Source organism: Theropithecus gelada, chromosome 7b, assembly GCF_003255815.1.
Source record: "Theropithecus gelada isolate Dixy chromosome 7b, Tgel_1.0, whole genome shotgun sequence".
Taxonomy (NCBI): Eukaryota; Metazoa; Chordata; class Mammalia; order Primates; family Cercopithecidae; genus Theropithecus; species Theropithecus gelada.
Genome location: NC_037675.1, coordinates 26,335,218 through 26,357,263, shown reverse-complemented (window position 1 = coordinate 26,357,263; position 22,046 = coordinate 26,335,218). Strand labels below are relative to the sequence as shown.

The window sequence follows — 22,046 nt, the reverse complement described above, 5'->3', positions numbered from 1 at the left end:
TCATAAGCCTGCGTATGAACTGGAAGGGGGGATGACTAGATAAGCGGAAGTTCTGGGTGCTTCCTTTTCTCCTCTCTCCTCCTCCTCCTCCTCTTCTCTCTCTGCTCTTCTCCTCCTCTTTCTCTTCCTCCTCCTTCTCTCACTCATCTCCTTCTCCTCTCTCTTCCTCCTCTCTGCTTTCCTCTCCTCTCTCTCTGCTGCCTCTCCTCTGTCCTCTCTCTGCTCTCCTCTCTCTTCTCTCTTCTTTCTCTCTCCCCCTACTCTCTCCTTTTTCTCTCCTCCTTTCTCATGTTCTCTCTCCTTTCTTCTCTTTCTCTGCTCTCTCCTCCTCTCCTCTCTCCTCCATCCTCCCCCTACCTTCCTGCTCCCTGTCCCCTCTCTGTTTCTTCCTCTCTTTCCCTCCTCTTCTCTCTGCATATCTGCATCATCCTTTCCTCAATCTACAGACAGACCAATTTTCTTTGGCATTTGCTTGTATGTGATCGGCCTTCTTCTCTCAGCCACTTTCTGCATAATTGACCTTAAAGCTTCAGCTCCCACAACTAATTGCTCTGTTTTCTTTCAGGATCTAATTGGCCTAGCTTACGTTTTCTTTTCTTTCTTTCTTTTTTTTTCTTTTTGAGTCAGAGTTTCACTCGTGTCCAGGCTGGATTGCAATGGCGTGATCTCTACTCACTGCAACCTCCGCCTCCCAGGTTCAAGCAATTCTCCTGCCTCAGCTTCCTGAGTAGCTGGGATTACAGGCACGCACCATCACATCCGGCTAATTTTGTATTTTTACTAGAGATGGGGTTTTGCCATGTTACTCAAACTCCTGACCTCAGGTGATCTACTCACCTCGGCCTCCCAAAGTGCTAGGGCTACAGGTGTGAGCCACCGTATGCTGCGCAGCTTATCTTTTCAAGCAAGGTCATATTGTAGCCGGATTGATTCTTCCTAAGTCCAGCCTTTCTCAACTCTCCCCATCCCACTCAGCTTGGAACAGGGAGGCATACCCATGTGGTGCATAAGATCAGGAAGTTGGAAGCTTCCTTCAGAAGCACAAAGTGGTGAGAAGCAAGACATTCTGAGGCATGACCCTTCCCCGCCCTGGCTCGTAACTCATTTCCTACACACAGTCCTAAGGATCTCCTCTTCTAATGTAAGCTAATCCTTATAGGTAAAACCACATATTCACTTAACCTTTCCCCAACAGGAAGTGTCCAAAGTCATAGTCAGCTCTTGCTGACTGTGGGACCATTTAAAAAGCATCATCTCCGTCTGAAGCCACAATTCTCAATGATCTCTGTCACAATTCTAGTTCTGTCATGATCCATTTGAACCATTCTGCAACTCATAGACTACATGGCACATGTAACCACGGTACATGCTTAATGTATAAAGGTGAGGACTGTCTTAATACTCATTTAAAAAAGGTGAGAAGGCTCCACCTCCCAGTCTGTCTGTGAGAAAGACACATCATACCTAGATCACTGGCTCAACATATGCTCTGTCTAGTAGAACAGCCCATACTGGTGATGGGCAGCCTCCTTGCTGGCATTCTGAGGCCAGATGCTGGGAAATAGATTCATTGGAGGATCTTAATTAAGCATGAAGACAGTCCTCACCTTTATACATTAGGTGTATACCATACTGCCATCCCCCTCCCCACGAAGACGCATTTCACATTCTTTGTATTTGTTTCTTCAGGGCCTGCTTTGTGGCACTTTATCAGAGCAGCTGGCATATTGGGAGAGGGATAGAATATGAAGTGTTTATAAAATTCTAAGATGACTATGTGATATGAATATATGACTTGTTTTTTGTTTATTTTGATGCCCTTAGTTCAGTTTCCCCAAATCGCTGTGATGTTTTCTTGAGCTCTGCTTTATTGCCCCATTGGGCAGTACTTTTTTATTTTTAAACTGTGCTTTAACTTCCTGAAAATATATTCTTACAACTTTCCCAGTCATGCTAATTAATTTAGTATCTACACCAGCTTCTGTATCCTCAGTAGCCAGACAGTAATGAATTAGTAAACAGGCCAGTTATTAGAAAAACAGAACAACCTGGAGGATGGTTACCTGAGAGGCAGCCTCAGTTTGGATGGTGGAATAGGGAGTAGTGGGGTCTGGTGATTTGGAGGTTGTAGAGATGGTGGGGGGTGCGGGCCTAATGTTGCCAGGTCTTCCCAGTTTTCAACAGAAACTGGAAATATGTTTTACCTGAAATACATATTTTTAGAAATATACATGAGTCAAGAAAACTTATACTTGCAAAACTTTCCTTTTGTAACCTCAGGCCTGTTCCTTCCCACTTCAGTGAACTTCTCTACATAGGTGGGGATGAACATTTTTAAAGTAGTTTTCTGCCTACTTCTCCCACTTCAAGAACACTTAGTACCAAATGAACGTTTGAAGAGTACCTGTTTGCCTCAGACACCTCTTTCCTGTTGTGTCTCCATGACCGTTTATTTTTTCTTGCTCTTCTGCAAGGGTTCAAGTTCTGTGCAGAAATGGTTCCCTGCAGAGTATTCTCTGCTTTCCACCTTAGATTGGAGGCTGTCTCTGTCAGCTGAAGCAATTCAGGGCACACCCATTGCACAGAACCCAGGTGGAAGCAGAGGCTGGAGCAGGCATATGTTCTAGGTCACTTACACAGAGCTAACAGCTTATTGAAATGTTGCATGGCTTTTTCTTGAAGTGGATCTACCTGCGTAATCCATGCAGGTAGACTTAATTAATTTTTTAAATTACATTTCAAGGGTAGACTTAATAGAGTAAGTATCTCCTGATCACCAGCCTCTAAAGGATTAAACAGTACTTGTCCCTTCTGCTGCTGTGAAGCAGCAACTTCAGATTCTTAATGTAGTCTAGTTGGTTGCCTGTTTTCCTTGTCTTTCTCCTCAACAAGACAATTTTTTCTTTGAATATATCTGATTTGTCTGTGATCTCCATCCCTGCACAGAGCCCAGGTTGTGGTAATTACTCACTAATGTTTGTTGAATGAAGAAGGATAGGTCCTGCTCCTAGATGGATTTTCTCAGGCACAGAAATATTCATCAAGGCCAGATGAATGTCCTCCTAGAAGGCTAGGAGCACTTTGGCCCTGCATTATGTGATTTCTCTATCTGCTGGTTGGTGCTGAATGACAGCGACTATTATTCTTTATTCCTTTGCCTAATTGCTGAGCACACAAGACCTGTCTATATTGATTTCTTCTCAACTGCTGCATTGATTGACTAACTTCTGCATTGATTGACTAATCTTCTTGAAGAAGATTGTTCTTCTTCCCCACTAGAATGTAAGCTCCATGAGAGAAAGTACTTTGTTGCTCTTCTTCTCCTCAGTATCCTCAGTGTTAGGACAGTGCAGTGATACTGAATGAGTAAGTGTGTATCTTACTCCAGCTTTGCTCTGCTCTTTGTCCATTTTCTGTTTGTTTTTCTCCTTTTTAAGAAAATGTTCACACCACTCTGCATCTCCCTTGGGTAACAACACTTCACAATGGGGAAGACTTCACTTGGCTCTTGCCATTATTTTCCTGCTTAGGCTGGCATTCCCTATGGAGAGGCAGAGGGTAGCAATGGAAATGAGATGGGATTGGAGAAGGAAGACTCATTCCTTCTCGTTATGTGTCAGGAGAGACAATCATACCTCCCTCAGAAGTGTGGAAGATGAAATAGGATGGCACTTGAGGAAAGGCTTTGTAAAATACTCTGTGATGAACATGCTTTTGCTAATAAGAAGCTGACATGCTGATTTGCTTGTCTGCTGTTCAAGGATTAGGGCACCCCAAGTGGGAGCAGTTGGACCCAGGGAGCTGACTTTCATAACCTCCTTCATTCTTCACAACAGTCCTAGGAAGTGGGTGATACTATCCTACTTTAAAGGTGAAGATGCAGGTCTCAGAGATGTAGGATTTTTGCCCAAGTATTATTCATTGAGTAAAAGCAAAGACAGGCTCAGACCTAGGTCCTGTGATGACAGATGTAAACTTCTTGTCACCATCCAACATCTGTCAGGTCGGGTCAGGTGAGAAGTGACCCCTGTATCTTGGCCTCCAGCTTTTGGATGGTGATCCTGATCACATTTGTTTGAATGTCTTTGTAATGTGTTAATGTGGGTACCATTAAGCTTGCAGTAGTGTTAATTGAGTTCATATTAGGGTAGTATTCAATTGATAGATTTTTTTTTTCTTTCCTATCAAACACTGCGCAGTTAGTTAGGTCAGAAGTTAGTTATTTTCTTGAATATGCTGATTAAAAAGGGGTTGACATTGAATGACAGAGGAATTGATTGAATAGAGCAGAGTCCGAATTTGCATGTGGACCTTGAGTCTGACCTGGATTTGTAGGTTATTTTGTTACATCCCAAGACATAGAATAGAGATGACCACCTATCCACCCATTCCACTCACATGGAGATTTCACTGTTGAATGTGCTCAGTCCTAACCAAGGCATTCTAGTTTATAGCTTAAGTGGACCTGTAAAGACTCTCCAGTTACCCAACAGGACCTTGTGCAGCTGTGTGTGGAAATCAGGATAATTCCAGTGTTTCTGAGAGTGTTTTAATAGAGCACTGATTACAGATTGCAGGCACCTGGTGGTGTTTTTGTGCTGCGGCTGAAGGGTGCAGTTCCAAAGACAAGAACTGGGCTAGACAGATTCCTATTTTCCCACCCTGTTGTTTACCAGGGCCTGGAATAGGTAGTGAGAAACCTTGTCAACAGCTAATCCAGGCTCATGGTGTGGTTAGTGTGTGCTTTCAGGAGACCACCAACACCAGCACATTGATTCCCAAACCGAGAATGTACATGTGACTTTGCCCAGGGTGTATTCTCCTGCCAGTGGCTCAGAGCCTGGAGACTGTAGGAGAGGCTCAGTTGGAGTCAACACAGAGGCCTGTGGGTTGGAGCTTGGCCAGAGTTACTCTGTGCTTCTTGGACTATCCTGGGCTGTTCCGCTTGGGCAGACCATCATTGCTTTTGGCCTCAATCGCCAAAGGAGAAAACAAGCTGTGAAAATTCAAAGGGAAAAAGGTGATACCCAAGAGTCAAGGTTTAGAACTCTATGGGCTAGAGGTTTTCTAGTTCAGCACTTAATTTCAGGCCAATTCCCAAGAAAAAAAATTTAATCTGAAAAGAGTCCCCACTGTGATTAATCATGTTTTCTCTTTCTCTGTTCTCATCGTTCCCCCAACACACCACCTGTTCTCACCTTCCACAAATTCAGCACTGCTCTAATATTTTACATTATCATTTCATGTTTCTCTGCTTTTTACTTAAAAAGAGCATTGCAGTGAAGTCGAGAGCAACATTTAACCCTAATATTCGTTTTGCTACTCTTGTTATGTGACTTCAGAATCACCCTCTGGACTTCAGTTTCCTTATGTGTTAAGTGAGATAATTGGATGAGATAGACCATCACTAGGATCACTTCCAGGCATTAAACTTTTAAGCTTTAGAATGCCACATTTCTGCTGTGCCCACACTTTTTAACTGAAGTGTAAGCTGCTGGTGGGTAAGGCCCAAAAGGGTGTCAAGTAATGTGGTTGGTTAGCTTATTTGTGAACGTCTTGCTGAGATCCTTCTCAATAAAGTAAAATGATGAAATTCCCCTTGCGGAACCTTTGAAATTGGTGAAACTCAAGGCATTACTGCTGGAGAAGCTAAGGTTCCTTTGAAGCACTGTCGGCAAAAGATGGAACGGCCAGAAAAAGTGGGAGCAGAGAGGTAACAGGGAGGGTCCAAATTGTGCTTTTGAAATGCCAGAGTGGGGGTAATACAGCAAAGGAAGTGGAAGAGGACTTCCCTTGAGAATCAGCAGAAACCTTTGAAATATGTGCCCTTTATATTTAAGCCTTTTCCGGTTTGGAAAATAGCCTGCAAGGCTCATAAAACTGCCTTGTGGCAGCCATCCAAGATCTCAAGAGTTGACTCCTGTTGCAAACTGCTGGTCTCGAAACGATGGTGGTGAGCAGCTGTGATGAGGTTTCCATGGACATTGTCCCCTTTTTGGAGGTAGAGATCTGTTGCAGAATCTCTCTGCTAATGTCAGCTCCCGGTTTCATTTGTAGAATCAAAACAAGCTCTATCCTAATAAGGCTATGTGACTCCTTTGCCAATGAAACAGCATGATATGCACACACGAGATGAACAGATATCCAGAAAGAATGACTTCAAACTACAGCTTGATTTGTTATCTTTGTAGCTGCTGGGCTGGGCTGATAACAATATCTTGTACACCAGAAAGTGTGGCCAATCAGAGGCAAAAGTGCAAAGCAGTTGAATTTGTCTTGTTTTACCTAGAATGCATTCCAGCCTCACCTTTCCATACTTTTCTCATTTCTTCAATATGAGATAGTAAGGAAGAGCAAAGGCTTCTGTAGTCATGTATCTTAGGTTTAAGTCCCTGCTCTGCCCTTGAGCTCTGTGATATAGGACAATTTACTTAACCACGGAGCTTTAGTTTCCTCAGCTGTAAAAGTCTCTCCACCCAGAGTATAAGCATATTAATAAGGAATTTTGAATGCCAAAGTCACATATCTAAGTATATACATCTCTTGTGTCAGAATTTGAGGTAGCTGACAGATGGGGAAAGTGCTTTTGGAGGCTGAGAAGGGAGCCTTTCTATCACCATTCAGATTGTACTGCACTGGCACAAATTCATGAAGTTGACCCTGGGGGAGATCAATTAAAGTTGGAATTACAGTTCTTGGCCAGATCCTTAATGAGATCAGAAGTGTTCATAAACCTGCTGGAAATTTCATTTGGAAATTGAGGCATTGAAGGGCACAATGTCTTGCCTTTTAAACAAAGTAGGTATGTGTAAAATATCCCCTCAGAGTGTCACATTGCTTCTGTGCCCCTCGCTGCTGTGAAGACGTCATATTGGAGTATAACACTTATGATATATCAATTACAGAAAACTCACTCAAGCTCTTCCAAGAAATTGTAAAGTGGTGATATTCTCCAAATCAGCGATTCAAATAAGGAATATTTCTTTTTTTTTTCTTTGGTTTCTTTGTTTTTGTTTTTGTTTTTTTTTAACACAGAGTCTCGCTCTGTCGCCAGGTTGGAGTGCAGTCACAAGATCTCAGCTCACTGCAACCTCTGCCTCTCGGTTTCAAGCGATTCTCCTGCCTCAGCTTCCCAAGTAGCTGGGACTACAGGTGCGTGCCACCACACCCAGCTAATTTTTGTATTTTTAGTAGAGACGGGGTTTCACCATGTTGGCCAGGAGGATCTCGATCTCTTGACCTCGACCTCCCAACAAATAAGGAATATTTCAGAATTGATGTTTGATTTAGAGAATATTTTAAAGAAGTTTTGCTCTGATTTAAAAAATTTTAGAAAGCACACAAACTTGTTTCAACTATATTTTAGGTTTTTATAGGTTTCAAACTCTTAAAAAATGGAGTTTTCTTTAAAGGCTCATTATTTTTTTACTGTTATATTTTAAATCTATTCCAAAATAGAATTAGCTTAAATCTAGAAAACTTAGAATTTACCTAAAGCTTGAGTCAACAAATACCTGATATAAAAAGCTCATGTTATGCTTGCTGGAGAGTTTATGTTTCTGTTTGTTTATTTTTAGTGGCAGATAGATCTTTTTGTTTTGTTTTGTTTTGTTTTAATCTGCAATTTCTGTTATCAATCATACTCCCCTAAGGGGAAAACATCTGACCTACTACCTAAACTTTTTACTTCCTTTCATATATGGGTTTAGAGCTTTTTCCTTCTGTCTTTTCTTCAGTGTAAGCAAAAGAAACAAACTAATTCAGCAGGTAGTGCAGAATAGCAGATAATTAAAATGTTTATTTTCATGTTAAGTCAATCTTTATGTGGCTTTTGCCTGTATTCGAACATGGTTGGAATAGATTTGGCTATTTCCAATGCTGTCTGCTATCAGTGATGTTCTCAAGTCAACATATCGTTTTCTTAGTTTGCCAACTAGTTGTTGGATACCACAATGACATGATTGCTCAGTAAAAATTGGGGAATGTCAAAAAGTTGAGCTCTTTTATATTTTTTTCTCTTACTACCTTCCTTTTTTGATGTGGTTCAATTCACTTTTCAAGGTTTGTTCTATGTTTTAGATTGATAATCTTGTCATAATCCATAATATACCAATGAGTGTACTCCAGCCTGGCCTTCACTATGATTCTTTATTTCTACCCATTACTGTAGAAAGAGTACATGGATACTGTAGAACTGGCTTAACTGGTCCTTGGAATTTAAACTTGTGAATGTGGAGATCCTATTAATAGAATCCCTTGGAATGAGTGATCCTTATGAAATCTTCGTCTTACCTCAGTAAATCCTCCAAATGACATATCCTATGTAACTTTTGGTGGTGGTGGTATTTTTTGGCTTTATCATATCATTTGTGAAAGTTAGGATGTAGTAATTGACAAGAAGGTTAAAAAGTGCACCCACAACGTAAATAAACTTGTGTAAACACAGATCTTATAGTCAGGGTTCTTTGGATATCAAACTTACAAGAAGAATGTGTATACTGAACATATAAACAAGGACAGAGGAGATGAAAATAGTCTAGATTTATAGTTGAAGTAGACATGAGTCATGGGCTCAGAGAATCCTGTGAACATAATGTCTCTTACAGAGGGAGAGTTAGTATATACAGGGAAAAGAAAGCCAGTCGGGTCTCATAGTGTTTGACAGTCTGATGGCAGAAAAGCAATACCTCATTTCCTTCCTTAAAGAATTAAACAGTATGACCAGGGCTGTTGTGTATGGTTGTGATGTTTTTACATTGTTCCAGAGTTACTCATGTAAGAGAGCAAGCGCAGGCTAACGCGCAGCTGGTGCTCCCTTCACCAGGTTGAAGGCTCCAGCACTGAGCTGCAACTGGACAGAAGCGTACCATTTTCTTCCTACAAAATTCTCTTCCAAGCCTTGTAATTATTCACAGCATTTGCTCGCCTCCCTCACAGCTTTTTGAGGGTGGGAGTTTACTAATTTACTTTGGGGTTCTCAACACTATGCCTGGACTAGAGTTGAAAAGAGAATACGGCCAACTTATAATTGGTTCTCAATAAAATGTATTTTGATATGTCTTCCAGGTTTGTTGGAAAGAATGTGCCTTAAAACCACAATGTTCAAGGAGCACTCCACTGAGATTTTAGTGGAGTAAGAATACTGCCCTGCAGAATCTCTGACCTGTTTCCTTGTTTCAAAATCCAGAGATAATCATATTAATGTTTTGGCAAACTATTTTCCAGACAGATCTTTATGCATGTAAATATACATGTAAAATTGCAAATTCATGGATTCATTTTCTGTTTTATAACCTCCTTGTTTTCATTCTGTATTATTTCTTGGCAATTTTTCCGAGTCAATATCTATAGGTCTGTGCCACAATTTTAAAAGGATGTGTAATGTTCTGTTAGGTGGATGGGCTATACTGTATTTAACCAATGAAGATTGATGGGTATTTAGGTTGTTTATAATGATTTTTTCTTAAAAATGAATCTGAGGTAAGCATGGATTTGTAACACATGGTGTGTGCATTCTCACACCATTTTTTCTAATGGTAGAATTGCTGGCTCAAAAGGTTTCAACTCATATTAATCTCTGTTGCAGAGGAATTATAACACTTCCTCATAATCCTTAAACCAATTGGGTGGGTTAAAAATGACATGGTTTACCCTTCATAAAAACATGTATCTGGGCTGGGCGCGCACCTGTAATCCCAGCACTTTGGGAGGCTGAGGCGGTGGATCACTTGAGGTCAGGAGTTGGAAACCAGCCTGGCCAACATGGTGAAACCCCATCTCTACTAAAATACAAAAATTAGCCAGGCGTGGTGACATACACCTTTAATTTCAGCTACTCAGGAGGCTGAGGCAGGAGAATTGCTTGAACCCGGCAGACAGAGGTTGCGGTGAGCCAAGATGGTGCCACTGCACCCCAGCCTGGGCAATAGAGTGAGACTCTGCCTCAAAAAACAAACAAACAAAAAAAACTCACATACATATCTGAAGAATCTAATTTACAGTTTTGAAGCAAACTTTGGAAGATATATTTAGTGGCTCTCTTGATTACACATTTGGGATTAGATGTAGAAATACTTCGTAAATCATGAAGTGCTATGTAAACTTCAATGATTCATTACTAGGACTTTACAAAATATTTGCCATGTATACTTGTTCCTGGGGTCTTTTTATTTATTTTATAAATAATTCATTACATACAGGGGGAAAACCCAAAGACAGTGGCTCTGGACCTGGTTGTATAGCAGAATAAACTGAAGAAGTCATTCAGAAAACAAGTTGCAGGCCCTGGCCCCAGACCCCCTGAATCTCTGTGAGCAGGAGCTGGGCACCCAGGTGATGTTGATGTGCAGTCTTTGTTTGGAGTTTCTACTTTAACATTTTATTTTCCTATCTTCAATTATTTTTATAGCAGAACAGATAATGTTTTTAGCTTTTATTCATATTCCCATGATTTTTCATGTTTAGAAATTTCTGGCTCCTTTAAGTATGTTGTTAGAGGATTTGCTGAATGTCTATTGATTTTACCCTAATTTTGTAAAACTTGTGAAGCCTTAAATATGGGTTCTTGGTCTGCTGTTCCCATCTGGTTTCTCACCATGGCAAGCCCATCCAATAGCCCTTGTTGTTTGTAACAATAAAGGGTGATTGAACTTGAAGTGATTGCACTTCTAAGATTTCAGATGTTATCACCAGATTAAAGTTGCCTGTCTATTCTAGTAGCATGTCTGACTTCCTTTTTAGAATCTACTTATAAGAACTATTAGTTAAGAGTAGTAGTTGAATTACATGGGAAAACTGGTTGGTAAACTAAAATTTTTGTCTAATTTATTGTTTATTCACATGTTTACACACCATGAAGAGACTAAAGCTTTCAACTTGAGAACTGTCTTATCAAAGAGAAACATTATCTAGGTAAACATTTTGTTAAAAATCGGTAACTCCTTAATTAAACACTTTTAAAGGGGCTAAATTGGCCTCAAATTATCTCCTTGATCTTAATATATGACATCAGAAAAAATAAAATTGATTTTCTTCGCATAAGAGCTTGTATATTTTCTGACTACCTGTTGAAGTTTTTGAACTTTGGAGCAAAATTACCATTTTTAGATTTCTAGGTTTAGTGATATATAATAACATGTGTCTTGTAGCATTTAGTATGTATATATTGTGGTTTTTAAGGGAAATAATTTAACATTTCTCTATTTAGGTTTTAACATTTACAACATTGGCTTTTTCCTTGTTGAGGTTATTGTGTTTCTTTGTCAATAGCTGAGGCATGGAGAAGAAATGGTTAAGTACAGTTAAGCTTGAATCATATTCATCCTTTGGAATATGACATTGGACAGTGCAGAGGGCTGATTGTGGTAAAGTAAGAGCAGTACTGGAGTCCTTTAGAGGAAGCATCAAAATTATTCAGGCCTGGGATGGTGAAGACCCAAACTAAGGTAGAGGAAGCGAGAATGAAGAAAAGCTAGTCTAGAAATATTAAATCAAATCCACAGGATTTGGTGATTTGTTCGTTATCAGGATTTGAAAGGATTAAGGGAGAAGGAAGGGTCTAGGTTAGCTCTCAGTGGAAATGATCAGTCTACAGCTAGGTATATGGGTTTAAAGCCAGAAAGGCACTCTGAGTTGGATGCATGATTCGTGTCATCACATTATAGGTGGGAGTTAAAATTGAATTTGTAGAATTTCAAAAACAAAGTGGTAATGCAAAGAAGTCTAGTTTTAGAGAATCTTATTTCTAACTTATTTGGGTTCACCAAACTGAAGTTCCCTTGAAGTAGGACAGACTAGCTGATTTTCCCCCAAAAGTCTTCCAGGGTGACATTATCTTGGTTCTTAATTTCAGAGACTCTGAAACTTGTAATCAGCATGCTGACTTCATCTGCCTTAGTGCTGAGACACATTAGCTAGCTTATGAGACTGATGTCTAAAATTCTCGGTTACTCATTTACAATTGGAAGTATAATGGTCACATAGTCTAGAATACTTGTGTGGCACAGCCACAAAGCCAAAACATGGTCAGAGGATTGCATGTTAAACATGGAATCAGAACAGAGAAGTTAATGAGGTTAGATCAACTATCTAACAGTATTAAGCTAAATAGATGGCACTGTTGCCTTACCAGAAGAGGTTCTTTCTTCTCACATGAAAAATATGTAAGGGCTGTAGACTATACTGCCCTAGAACCACCTGCATGATAATGAATGCCTTAACAATGGAGGTTTTTAATTTGCTGCAGTTCCTACTACTCCTCTTGGTCTCCTGATCACAGAAGACAAATACCAGTTCCACTGGAAACCAAAAATGTTGATATTGGAATACAAAAGCATCTTATGCCTATTCCCCTTTACTTATGTGCTTCATCTACCTGATCTCTGAGGTCATTTGAGTTCACAACTCCTAACCTAAAGGATGGTCTTATTTCCTAGTTACTTGGGCAGTGGAAAGGCATCACACTACAGTAGCCATGCATTAACAAGAGTGGTATGTATGGATGAGATGGCACAAAGTGAGAAGATCAGAACTAACTGTGATTAGTTTTTGCAGCTAACACTTATGGGAACCAGCTGCTTTGACTTGCAAATCATATTGTAGGTTGGTTTCTTGGATGGAAAATTTTGTAATTATACCCTGTAGAAGCAGGAAAAGAAAAGGCTTCCATGGGGTGATATAGGTTGGAGTAACTAGTGGTCATTGATGTACCATTGCTGTTATATTCATGTTACTTTCTTACAATGGGTTCTCAGCCTTGGGTTGGACATTGATTTACCAACACTAAGACGTAAGGCCTGATAAAGCTGCTCAGATGGAGAAAAAAAAAAATCCTGTGCATTGTCTTCCTATATTCTCTCCTGAAATGATTCATCCTTTCCATTCCCATCACTACCTTTCTGGTCTAAGTTTTAGCTCCTCTCTAGGCTCACAGCATTTAAATTAGATCTCATGCATGCATGGCTGCATGAGAACCAGTTAGAGTTGTTTAAAATACAGATCTCACGATTCTAATTTGGTGGGTATAAAGGAAGGACCCAGGAGTCTGCATTTTTGAAAAGCTCTCCATGCTGAATTCAGATGTACAATCAGATTTGGGATACTCAGAAGTTATTGCTATGAAGCTATAACGGTACCCCTTTTACTTTCTGATTCTTTTCCATCTAATCTGCTGCACATTGCCATTCCCAGGGTGAAATTAAAAACATGTATACATGTGTGCTCCACAGTGGCCTGTTAGTGTCATTGCCCCGAATAAAAACTTTTGATAATTTCACATAGAATGAGTCTGATAATCTCCTAGCAAGTGTCCTAAAGAGTGACGCCTATAAATTCCTCATCCTTGTGATACTTAGTGCAAAATCATCCCTATAAGAGACTGTTTATCCATATGTGGAGGGTCTCATACTGATGGGTGAGAAAGGTGAGGATTTGTAAATAAAGTTGGGTTTCACTTTTACAAATACTTTTGGTATAGATGGCTACAAGTTCAGAGGGATTTTATCTTTTCATATAGTAGAAGAATTAATAAAAATATTTCATTTTTAAGCATTTTTTAATTATTCAGGCAACAGAATAAGTGTCTGCATGTATTGTTTCATTTAATTCTTTAGTTCCAGAAGGTAGGTGAAGACATCTCTAGGTTGTAGTTAACAAACTAAGGGTCTATAATTTTAAGAGGTTTATCCAGAAATCACGTAAGTCTTAGGTGTTAGAGCTCAAATTTGAACCTGAATTAGTTTGATTCTAAAACTTGTGCTCTGTGAAGAAGTTACTGGCTTTATCTATTCTCTCTTTCTTTTTTGTTCTTGGTCACTGAATATCAGTATAAAAAACAATAGAAGGTCATTTCTATTTCTCACCAGTTTTTAAAAAGAACAGGGTTTCCTAAGCTTGGTAAAACCACATATCTCTTTCTTTCCTTTTTCTGACAGATTTTATATGATAAAATGATAGCTTTCTTTTTCTTTTAACTGCAGTTTTAGAAAACTGTGAGCCTGAGATGAAAAAGCAAAAGCTATGACAACTGGGAAGACGCTGGTCCGAGAATACCTGATGAGACCGGGCGCGGTGGCTCACGCCTGTAATCCTAGCACTTTGGGAGGCCAAAGCGGGTGGATCACTTGAGATCAGGTGTTCGAAACCAGCCTGGCCAACATGGTGAAACCCTGTCTCTACTAAAAATACAAAAAAAAACCCAAACAAACAAAAAAAACTGGGCGTGGTGGTAGGCGTCTGTAATCACAGCTACTGGGGAGGCTGAGGCAGTAAAATCGATTGAACCTGGGAAGTGGAGGTTACAGTGAGTCGAGATTGCACCACTGCACTCCAGCCTGGGTGACAGCGCAAGACTCTGCCTCAAAAAAAGAAAAAAAAAAAAGAGTGCCCAGTCAGCTCAGGACTTTGCTTGCTTTCTACATTGCTTATCAAATGGTTTGAAGCCACTGTGCTACTGCTGGCTTTCTTTTTCACCTGTACCCAAATAGTAAGAGGCAAGTGGCCTTGGAGCTGGAAGATCACCAGTATGTGTTTCTTTCTTAAAAAAAATAAATAGTCACTGATAAATTATAACACCTTGCCTAGGAAAGTCATGGGGTAAATTAGGAAATTCTGTTACCAACTTGTTGGAAATCATAGCATATCAGCTAGTGATCAGCATATTGAAAAACAGGTCCTCCTTCACTGTTGTCATTTTGTTCTTGGCCAGCATGAAGAACCTGGTGGTGATGATAAAATGTTGGGATTAGAGCACAAGTAGATGTGAGTATTAGATCTATAATTTCTAGGATATCTAGATACATATTCTTTGTGTATGTATAGATAGGTATTCTGTGTCGCTAAGAAAACCTACTCTATTACAGAATAAAAACTAGGAGAATTCCTTTGACTAGAAAGATGTTCTTTTTTAATGTATCTCTTTCCTACCAGGAGGTTATAGATGTGAACAGGTTACAGGTAAACAGCTGTGTGGGTAACATTTATGAATCTTGCATTGGGAAGGATGGTCGCATGATCTTTTACCATAAATTATCTGGATTTAAGTGAAACCTCTGATGTAGTTAGCAGTCAATTCCTGGAGAAATGGGACCATATCTTAATTATTTCTTGTATCTCTAATACTAATCATAGAAGTGGCACATAGCAGGCATTTTTGTAACCAGCTGGCTCGATTTTACGGCAGTCTGATCAACTCTTTGAGCTTCTGTTACTGTAGATAGCTATGCTGTTGATCGATATGCAGGATCTCTGATACTCTGCATATCCAACCCATGGGCCCTCTCTGTGCCTTTAATTTTGATTTGTTGAATTGCCTGAACAAATACCTATTCATGGTTAAGGCACAGACTATTTATGACTAGGATGATAGAATAGAGAAAGTTTACTCAAGTTGCTGTTGAATCTTTTTGGATGACAGGTTTAATATTTCAGATTGACCTTGAACATAATAGATATTAATAAGCAGAGTTAAGACCATTGGTGAAGTACAACTTTTAGAAAACTAAATATAACATGGAGGCTATGCATTTGTATGTTTTGGGGGGGAACTCACTGTGAGTCAGCATCATACTGCTTTATTTTCTTAATTATTGGGCATACACTGCCAGTTAACCAGAGGAGCATAACATGTGGGAGCTGCAGGGTAACATTTCCAAAATACTTGGCATTAGTCAGATATGTTTTTAGAATTTTGTATCCATTTTGGCTGAAGGAAAATGTGGAGTGTTTGTCAGGGGTACAGAGCATGGTAACTAGATGCAGAGGAGCACTGCAAAGTAGGACCCATTGGAAGAAGCTAATAAATAAGAATTCATTACTTAGCGTGATCAAAGGCAGAAGAAGGGTATTAATTTAATGGTCTTCTGTTGCATGTATAGTTATTGTGTAGAAGATGATATAATTATTTCCATTATGAATGGAATTAGGGAAATGGATTTACATTAAAGGAGGTTTTGAAGGGGCATAAAGAATTTCTTGACGCTAAGGACTGTTGGATAGTGGAAAGACTTGTCATCTGGAATTGTGAAATCATGTTCCTTACAGAATAGGAATAGAGTGGGTGCTCCTTGCCAGTTAGAGGGAGGTGCAGTGGGGTAGTAATTAACAAACTTTCCAGATCCCAGTTTGTACTACTCATCTCATATTGTGTTTGACATTTTTGGAGAATAAGTACCCCATTTTTGTTTGTATTTTTTCATAGTTATTGCAAGTATGAAGACCTTGCTTATTAATGTTTCTATAATACATTTCAAGCAAGTATGAGATTAAACTGCAAATTGAAAATTACTTCACCTGCAAATTCACTGGCTGCTGATTCTTGTATGAGCCCTTACAATGTTGTCAATTCCAACTTTCCTTTCTTTTGCTTCTTTAGAAGATTCGCTGCGTGCTGTACTCGCTTGTTCTACAATGAGTGCCAAATCTGCTATCAGCAAGGAAATTTTTGCACCTCTTGATGAAAGGATGCTGGGAGCTGTCCAAGTCAAGAGGAGGACAAAGAAAAAGATTCCTTTCTTGGCAACTGGAGGTCAAGGCGAATATTTAACTTATATCTGCCTGTCAGGTAATGAGAACCAGATATTAATATTATTAAAATAACTTCTATTTTAAAACAGTTAATTCTGAGGTATCCAGGAGGTTTACATTCAGGTCTGTAAAAGGTTTTGTAGGTATCTGCACTCTCTTGCTGCTTTTCCCTGTTTCTCTGGTCTTCCTGTTTACTGGTGACACCTCTGTTTCTGAGGTTGCCATGTATTGGAAAGGTAGTGAAGTTGAATTTGGATGTATTTTCCAGTTCATTAAGAGCTTTTGTAAAATGTTTCACAGACTTGTTTGTCCATACTTGCCTTCACTGAGACACTGACAGAGAATGGGCTATCCTCTGGAATTCTCTTTTTAGAACAGTTCCTGGTATCTGGATAATTGTCATTACTCACAGCTTGACTTTCATTAGCTTTGTTTTTCTAGACAGTTGCCAATAATCAGTAATCACTTGTCTTAAGATAAATATTGGCACTTTGTGGAATGTGATAAGGTCGATTCAGTTCACAAGTCATTGCTTTGCCTGACAGCCATTGCCTTGTCGGGAAGAGGCATCTGTTTTATTAAGCTTAGACTCTTGTTGGGTTTTTTTTTTTTCTCTTTCTGTTTGTGATTATAGGACATCTGTGGAATTTACGATGGATTCATATTAAGATTGTTGAGATAAAATTTGGATAAATTTTTCATGGAGTTATGGGTGATGCTAATCTAAACACCTGGGGCATTTATGATATTTCTGATAATATTTCTTGTATGGAGTGATGGGAGATTTAAGCTTACTTTAGTTTATCTTTGTAAAAAATTTCCTTCAATTGTAGTTTTGGGAATCAAACTTTACTTTTTTGGACCCCTTTCTAGCTTTCTAAAAAATTAAACCTTTGATCATTTATCAGAATTTATTTTAGGGTAAAAGTAACTTTTCTTTTTTTTTTTCTGAGACAGAGTCTCGCTCTGTCGCCCAGGCTGGAGTGCAGTGGCCGGATCTCAGCTCACTGCAAGCTCTGCCTCCCAGGTTTACGCCATTCTCCTGCCTTAGCCTCCCGAGTAGCTGGGACTACAGGTGCCCGCCACCTCGCCTGGCTAGTTTTTTGTATTTTTTAGTAGAGACGGGGTTTCACCGTGTGAGCCAGGATGGTCTCGATCTCCTGACCTCGTGATCCGCCCGTCTCGGCCTCCCAAAGTGAAAAGTAACTTTTTACCAGAAAGAACATGTAAATTTCTAAGATCGTGTCTTAGATTAAGACGAAGTAAGCACACATATGTTTATTGCGGCACTGTTCACAATAGCAAAGACCTAGAACCAACCTAAATGTCCGTCAATGACAGATTGGATTAAGAAACTGTGGCACATATACACCATGGAATACTATGCAGCCATAAAAAAGGATGAGTTAATGTCCTTTGTAGGGACATGGATACAGCCGGAAACCATCATTCTCAGCAAACTATCGCAAGAACAGAAAACCAAACGCCGCATGTTCTCACTCATAGGTGGGAATTGAACAATGAGAACACTTGGACACAGGAAGGGGAACATCACACACCAGGGCTTGTTGTGGGGTGGGGGGAGGGGGGAGGGATAGCATTAGGAGACATACCTAATGTAAATGATGAGTTAATGGGTGCAGCACACCAACATGGCACATGTATACATATGTAACACACCTGCACATTTTGCACATGTACCCTAGAACATAAAGTGTAATCAAACAAACAAACAAAAAATGAAGTAAGAGCATAACACTTTGGTAAGAATTATTTTTCAATGGGCCAGGCGTGGTAGCTCACACCTATAAATGCCCAGCACTTTGGGAGGCCAAGGCAGGAGGATCATCTGAGGCCAGGAGTTCGAGACCAGCCTGGCCAACATAGTAAAACCCTGTCTCTATTAAAAACACAAAAATTAGCCAGGCATGGTGATGTCCGCCTATAATCCCAACTACTCAGACGGCTGAGACGGGAGAATCACTTGAACCCAGGAGGCAGAGGTTGCAATGAGCCAAGATCACACCACTGCACTCCAGCCTGGGTGATAGAGTGAGACTCTTCTTTCAAAAAAAAAAAAAAAAAGGGAAGAAAGCTTTTATTTAAATGAATGTGAGAGAATTGACCTTGAAACATTGGTTTCTGTTTATTAAAAATAAGGATTAGGTTAATTTAAAAAACGTGGTTATTGTTAGAAGATATTTGTATTTCTTCAGTGTGCTAAGCAGTGCCTGGCATATTCTAGGACCTCAATTAATATCTAATGACTAAGTGGAAGAAAGAAGTAGCCTCACCTAATACCTTCCTAGAGTTTTATTAATGAAATTCAAGTGTGTTTTGTTTTGTTTTGTTTTGTTTTGTTTTGAGACAGGGTCTCACTCTGTTGCCCAGGCTGGAGTGCAGTAGCACAGCCATGGCCCACTGCAGCCTTGACCTCCTTGGGTTCAATCGATCCTCCTGCCTCAGCCTCCTGAGAGCTGGGACTGCAGGCACACAACACTGTGCCCAGCTGATTTTTGTATTTTTTGTGAAGATGAGTTCTCACTCTGTTGCCTAGGCTGGTCTCGAACTCCTGGGCTCAAGCAATCCTCCTACTTAGCCCTCCCAAAGTACTGGGATTGCAGGGATGAACCACCATTTTTGTCGTTTTTGTGGCAATGGGGTCTTGTCATATTGCCCAGGCTGGTCTCAAACTCCCAGCTCCAAACAGTCATTTCCCCTTGGCCTCTGAAAGTGCTGGGATTATGCGTGAGCCACCATGCCCAGCCCAGGTCTTAATTATTTTCATATTCTTAAATTTAGATTCCAGAGTTCTGCTTACACAAACAATGAATAGAATACACTTAAATAAATATTGATTTGCATTTGGGCTGGGCTGAACATTGGCCTAGTATAGACACCTAGTGATTCTAATTTTGTTAAGCTCATTTTCTCAATATTTCATTGAGATTTCTTGTAGATGAGTAGTTGAAAGAAAGGTAGATGGTCTAGAAGCCACTTGAATTTTGCCCAGTACATATGTATAATTGACGAATAGTTGTTTGCATTTTAGGCATATGCTGTTGTCTGCCTAATTCTGATCATGAAGCCTCCAAGAGTGATATAGGGACTCTAACAACCTCATCTCAGTGAAATAGCATAACCATTTCATTTCCCCTGCCATAGAAGATAATGACCTGGGACTTAAGGAATAACCGTATTTCCTTTACAAATTACCAAGACCTTCAGGTTTAAAGTCCGAAACTGTGAGAATTGCTTTTTTGTTGCATTCTAATGGAGGAAAATCTTTTGTTCTTCAGTCTTTTCATGGTTTTGAATCTTGAGAGGACAGATTGATACAGTAGATCTGACATTGAAGCAGATAGTATAGTGGAAACTGGGGCAGGAGAAGGGCAGGCAACTTTGACACCCAAGATTTTTGCAATTTGATTCTTCTTGTAAGTGACAAAGAAGCAGCCACCTTTATTTTTTAACTTGTGCGAAGCTTAGAAGCATATCAGTTACATCCCTGATAAGGTAATGTTTTAATTAGCAATTAGTCAAATATTTATTAAGAACTTTTCTGTGCCAAGCATTCTAGCTTCTGTGGGTACCGCTATGAAAGGAATTTGTGCAGCTTACCTCATTTGGTGGGCAAGCAGCAATAGACATTAATCTGTCACTAAAATAAACATAGTTATAAACTGTGAAAGATTTAAAAAAATACAATGATGCGAACGCATGTATGCAGAGAATTTGTCCTGGTTGGGAGAACCAAGAATTTCGAGAAAAGCAGGGCTTCACTGGTTTTGAAAAGAGGATTGTGTGGGTGAGAGGGCATTCCAGGCAGAGGAAATGGCAGGTTCATTAAAAGACTAAGCAGGATTTTGAATTTCTCCTATTCTATTCAGTCGAGGTAGGGATGACCTCTTTGTAGCTCAGCTCTCATAGGAGTCTGTGAAGTGAAAGCCGAGCCCTGGAATGACAGTCTTCTTCCTGCTATTAGTGTGAACTGCCTACGCCTTCTGGGAGGCCAGGCCCTTCAACTATTGTGGTTTGGTTGATGAAATCCAGCGATCCATTTTGAACTGGCAAACTTTGTCCAAATTAGGACAATGTCTGCAAATAATTTTTAAACATTCTTCAAACAGCATGAAGCATTAAATTTTAAAAAAGGGAGAAGTATCACTGCTTTAAAAGCTTGCCAAAATATGTATCTAGACATGGGTGTTTCATATATATCCAATGTCTTTTACTAACTTTTCTTTGTGTGAATTTTTTCCCAATATCTAATACAGTTTATGATCAGAGTTAGAGGTCTGTAATCATAAGACTTAACTGTTTTCAGAGTGGTTTAAATATCCTTTGGAGGTATCCAAAAAAGGTACTGGAGTGGGATAAATAAGATGATCTTTCTTAGTTTATTTAGGTTTAATTATAGAAGGAGAAAAAGAATCTCTCCAGTTCTTTATGGCGTCTTGGGATAGGATTTGAGTGTTTCTCACTGGAATCACGGATTGATTGACTTCTCGAATTATATGTACAAATGCGTATGTACTGAGATGCCTCTGTGATTAACATTCTTAAAGCATTGGTTTCTACTTTTTCTTTTCAGCAATGACTAAAATTAAAAATACTGACAATACCAAGTGTTAACAAACATGTGAAGCAATTTGAGCTCTCATACTTTGCTGATGAGAATGTAAAAATGATATGACTGCTTTAGCAAACAACTTGGCAGTTTTTTGTAAAGTCAAACATGCACCCCATTACTAGGCATATACTCAAGAGAAAAAATAAAAACATACATCCACCTAAAGACTTGTACACAAATATTCATAACAGTCTCATTCATAATAACCAAAACCCAGAAATAACTCAAATATCCATCTACATATTTAAACGCATAAATAAATTATTTTACATTTTTGCAGTGGAATACTACCTTGCAGTAAAAAGAAATGAACTACCAATATATGTAGCAACATGGATGAATCTCAAAAGCATTATGTTGTGGGGAAAAAAAAAAACAGACAGAAGCATCAATATACTATGTGATTCCATTTATATGACATTCTAGAACAGACAAGAGTAAGATGCAGTGGCAGGATTGACTGAGAAGGGGCCTGAGGCGATTTTTCGCAGTGATGTTAGGTGTTCTGTTGGTTGATTGCAATGTTGATTACATAGGTGTATACATTTTTGACAGCTCATCAGGCTGCACACTTAAAATGGGTGTATTTTATTATATGTAAATATATTTCAATGAAATTGATTTTTTTTTTTTTTTTTTGAGACGGAATCTCGCTCTGTTGCCCAGGCTGGAGTGCAGTGGTGCGATCTCAGCTCACTGCAACCTCCATCTCCTGGGTTCAAGCAATTCTCCTGCCTCAGCCTCCTGAGTAGCTGGGATTACAGGCTCACGCCACTGCACCCGACTAATTTTGTATTTTTAGTAGAGATGGCCTTTCACCATGTTGACCAGGCTGGTCTCTAACTCCTGACCTCAGGCCATCCACCCACCCTAGCCTCCCAAAGTTCTGGGA

At 39.5% G+C, this 22,046-nt stretch overlaps 1 protein-coding gene across 5 annotated transcripts in view; it reads left to right on the top strand.

Moving 5' to 3' along the window:
* Window positions 1–22,046, top strand: part of STXBP6 (syntaxin binding protein 6) — a 253,094-nt gene that overhangs the window by 60,011 nt on the left and 171,037 nt on the right. For 3 of the 5 annotated variants that reach the window (XM_025391916.1, XM_025391917.1, XM_025391918.1), the window contains exon 3: window positions 16,373–16,558. In XM_025391916.1, coding sequence (XP_025247701.1) covers window positions 16,405–16,558 — 154 coding nt within the window. In that variant the 5' untranslated portion in view covers window positions 16,373–16,404. Of the gene's footprint in view, window positions 1–3,279; window positions 3,367–15,928; window positions 16,559–22,046 lie in introns of those variants that run through there. The other 2 variants (XM_025391915.1, XM_025391914.1) reach the window with 2 other exon arrangements.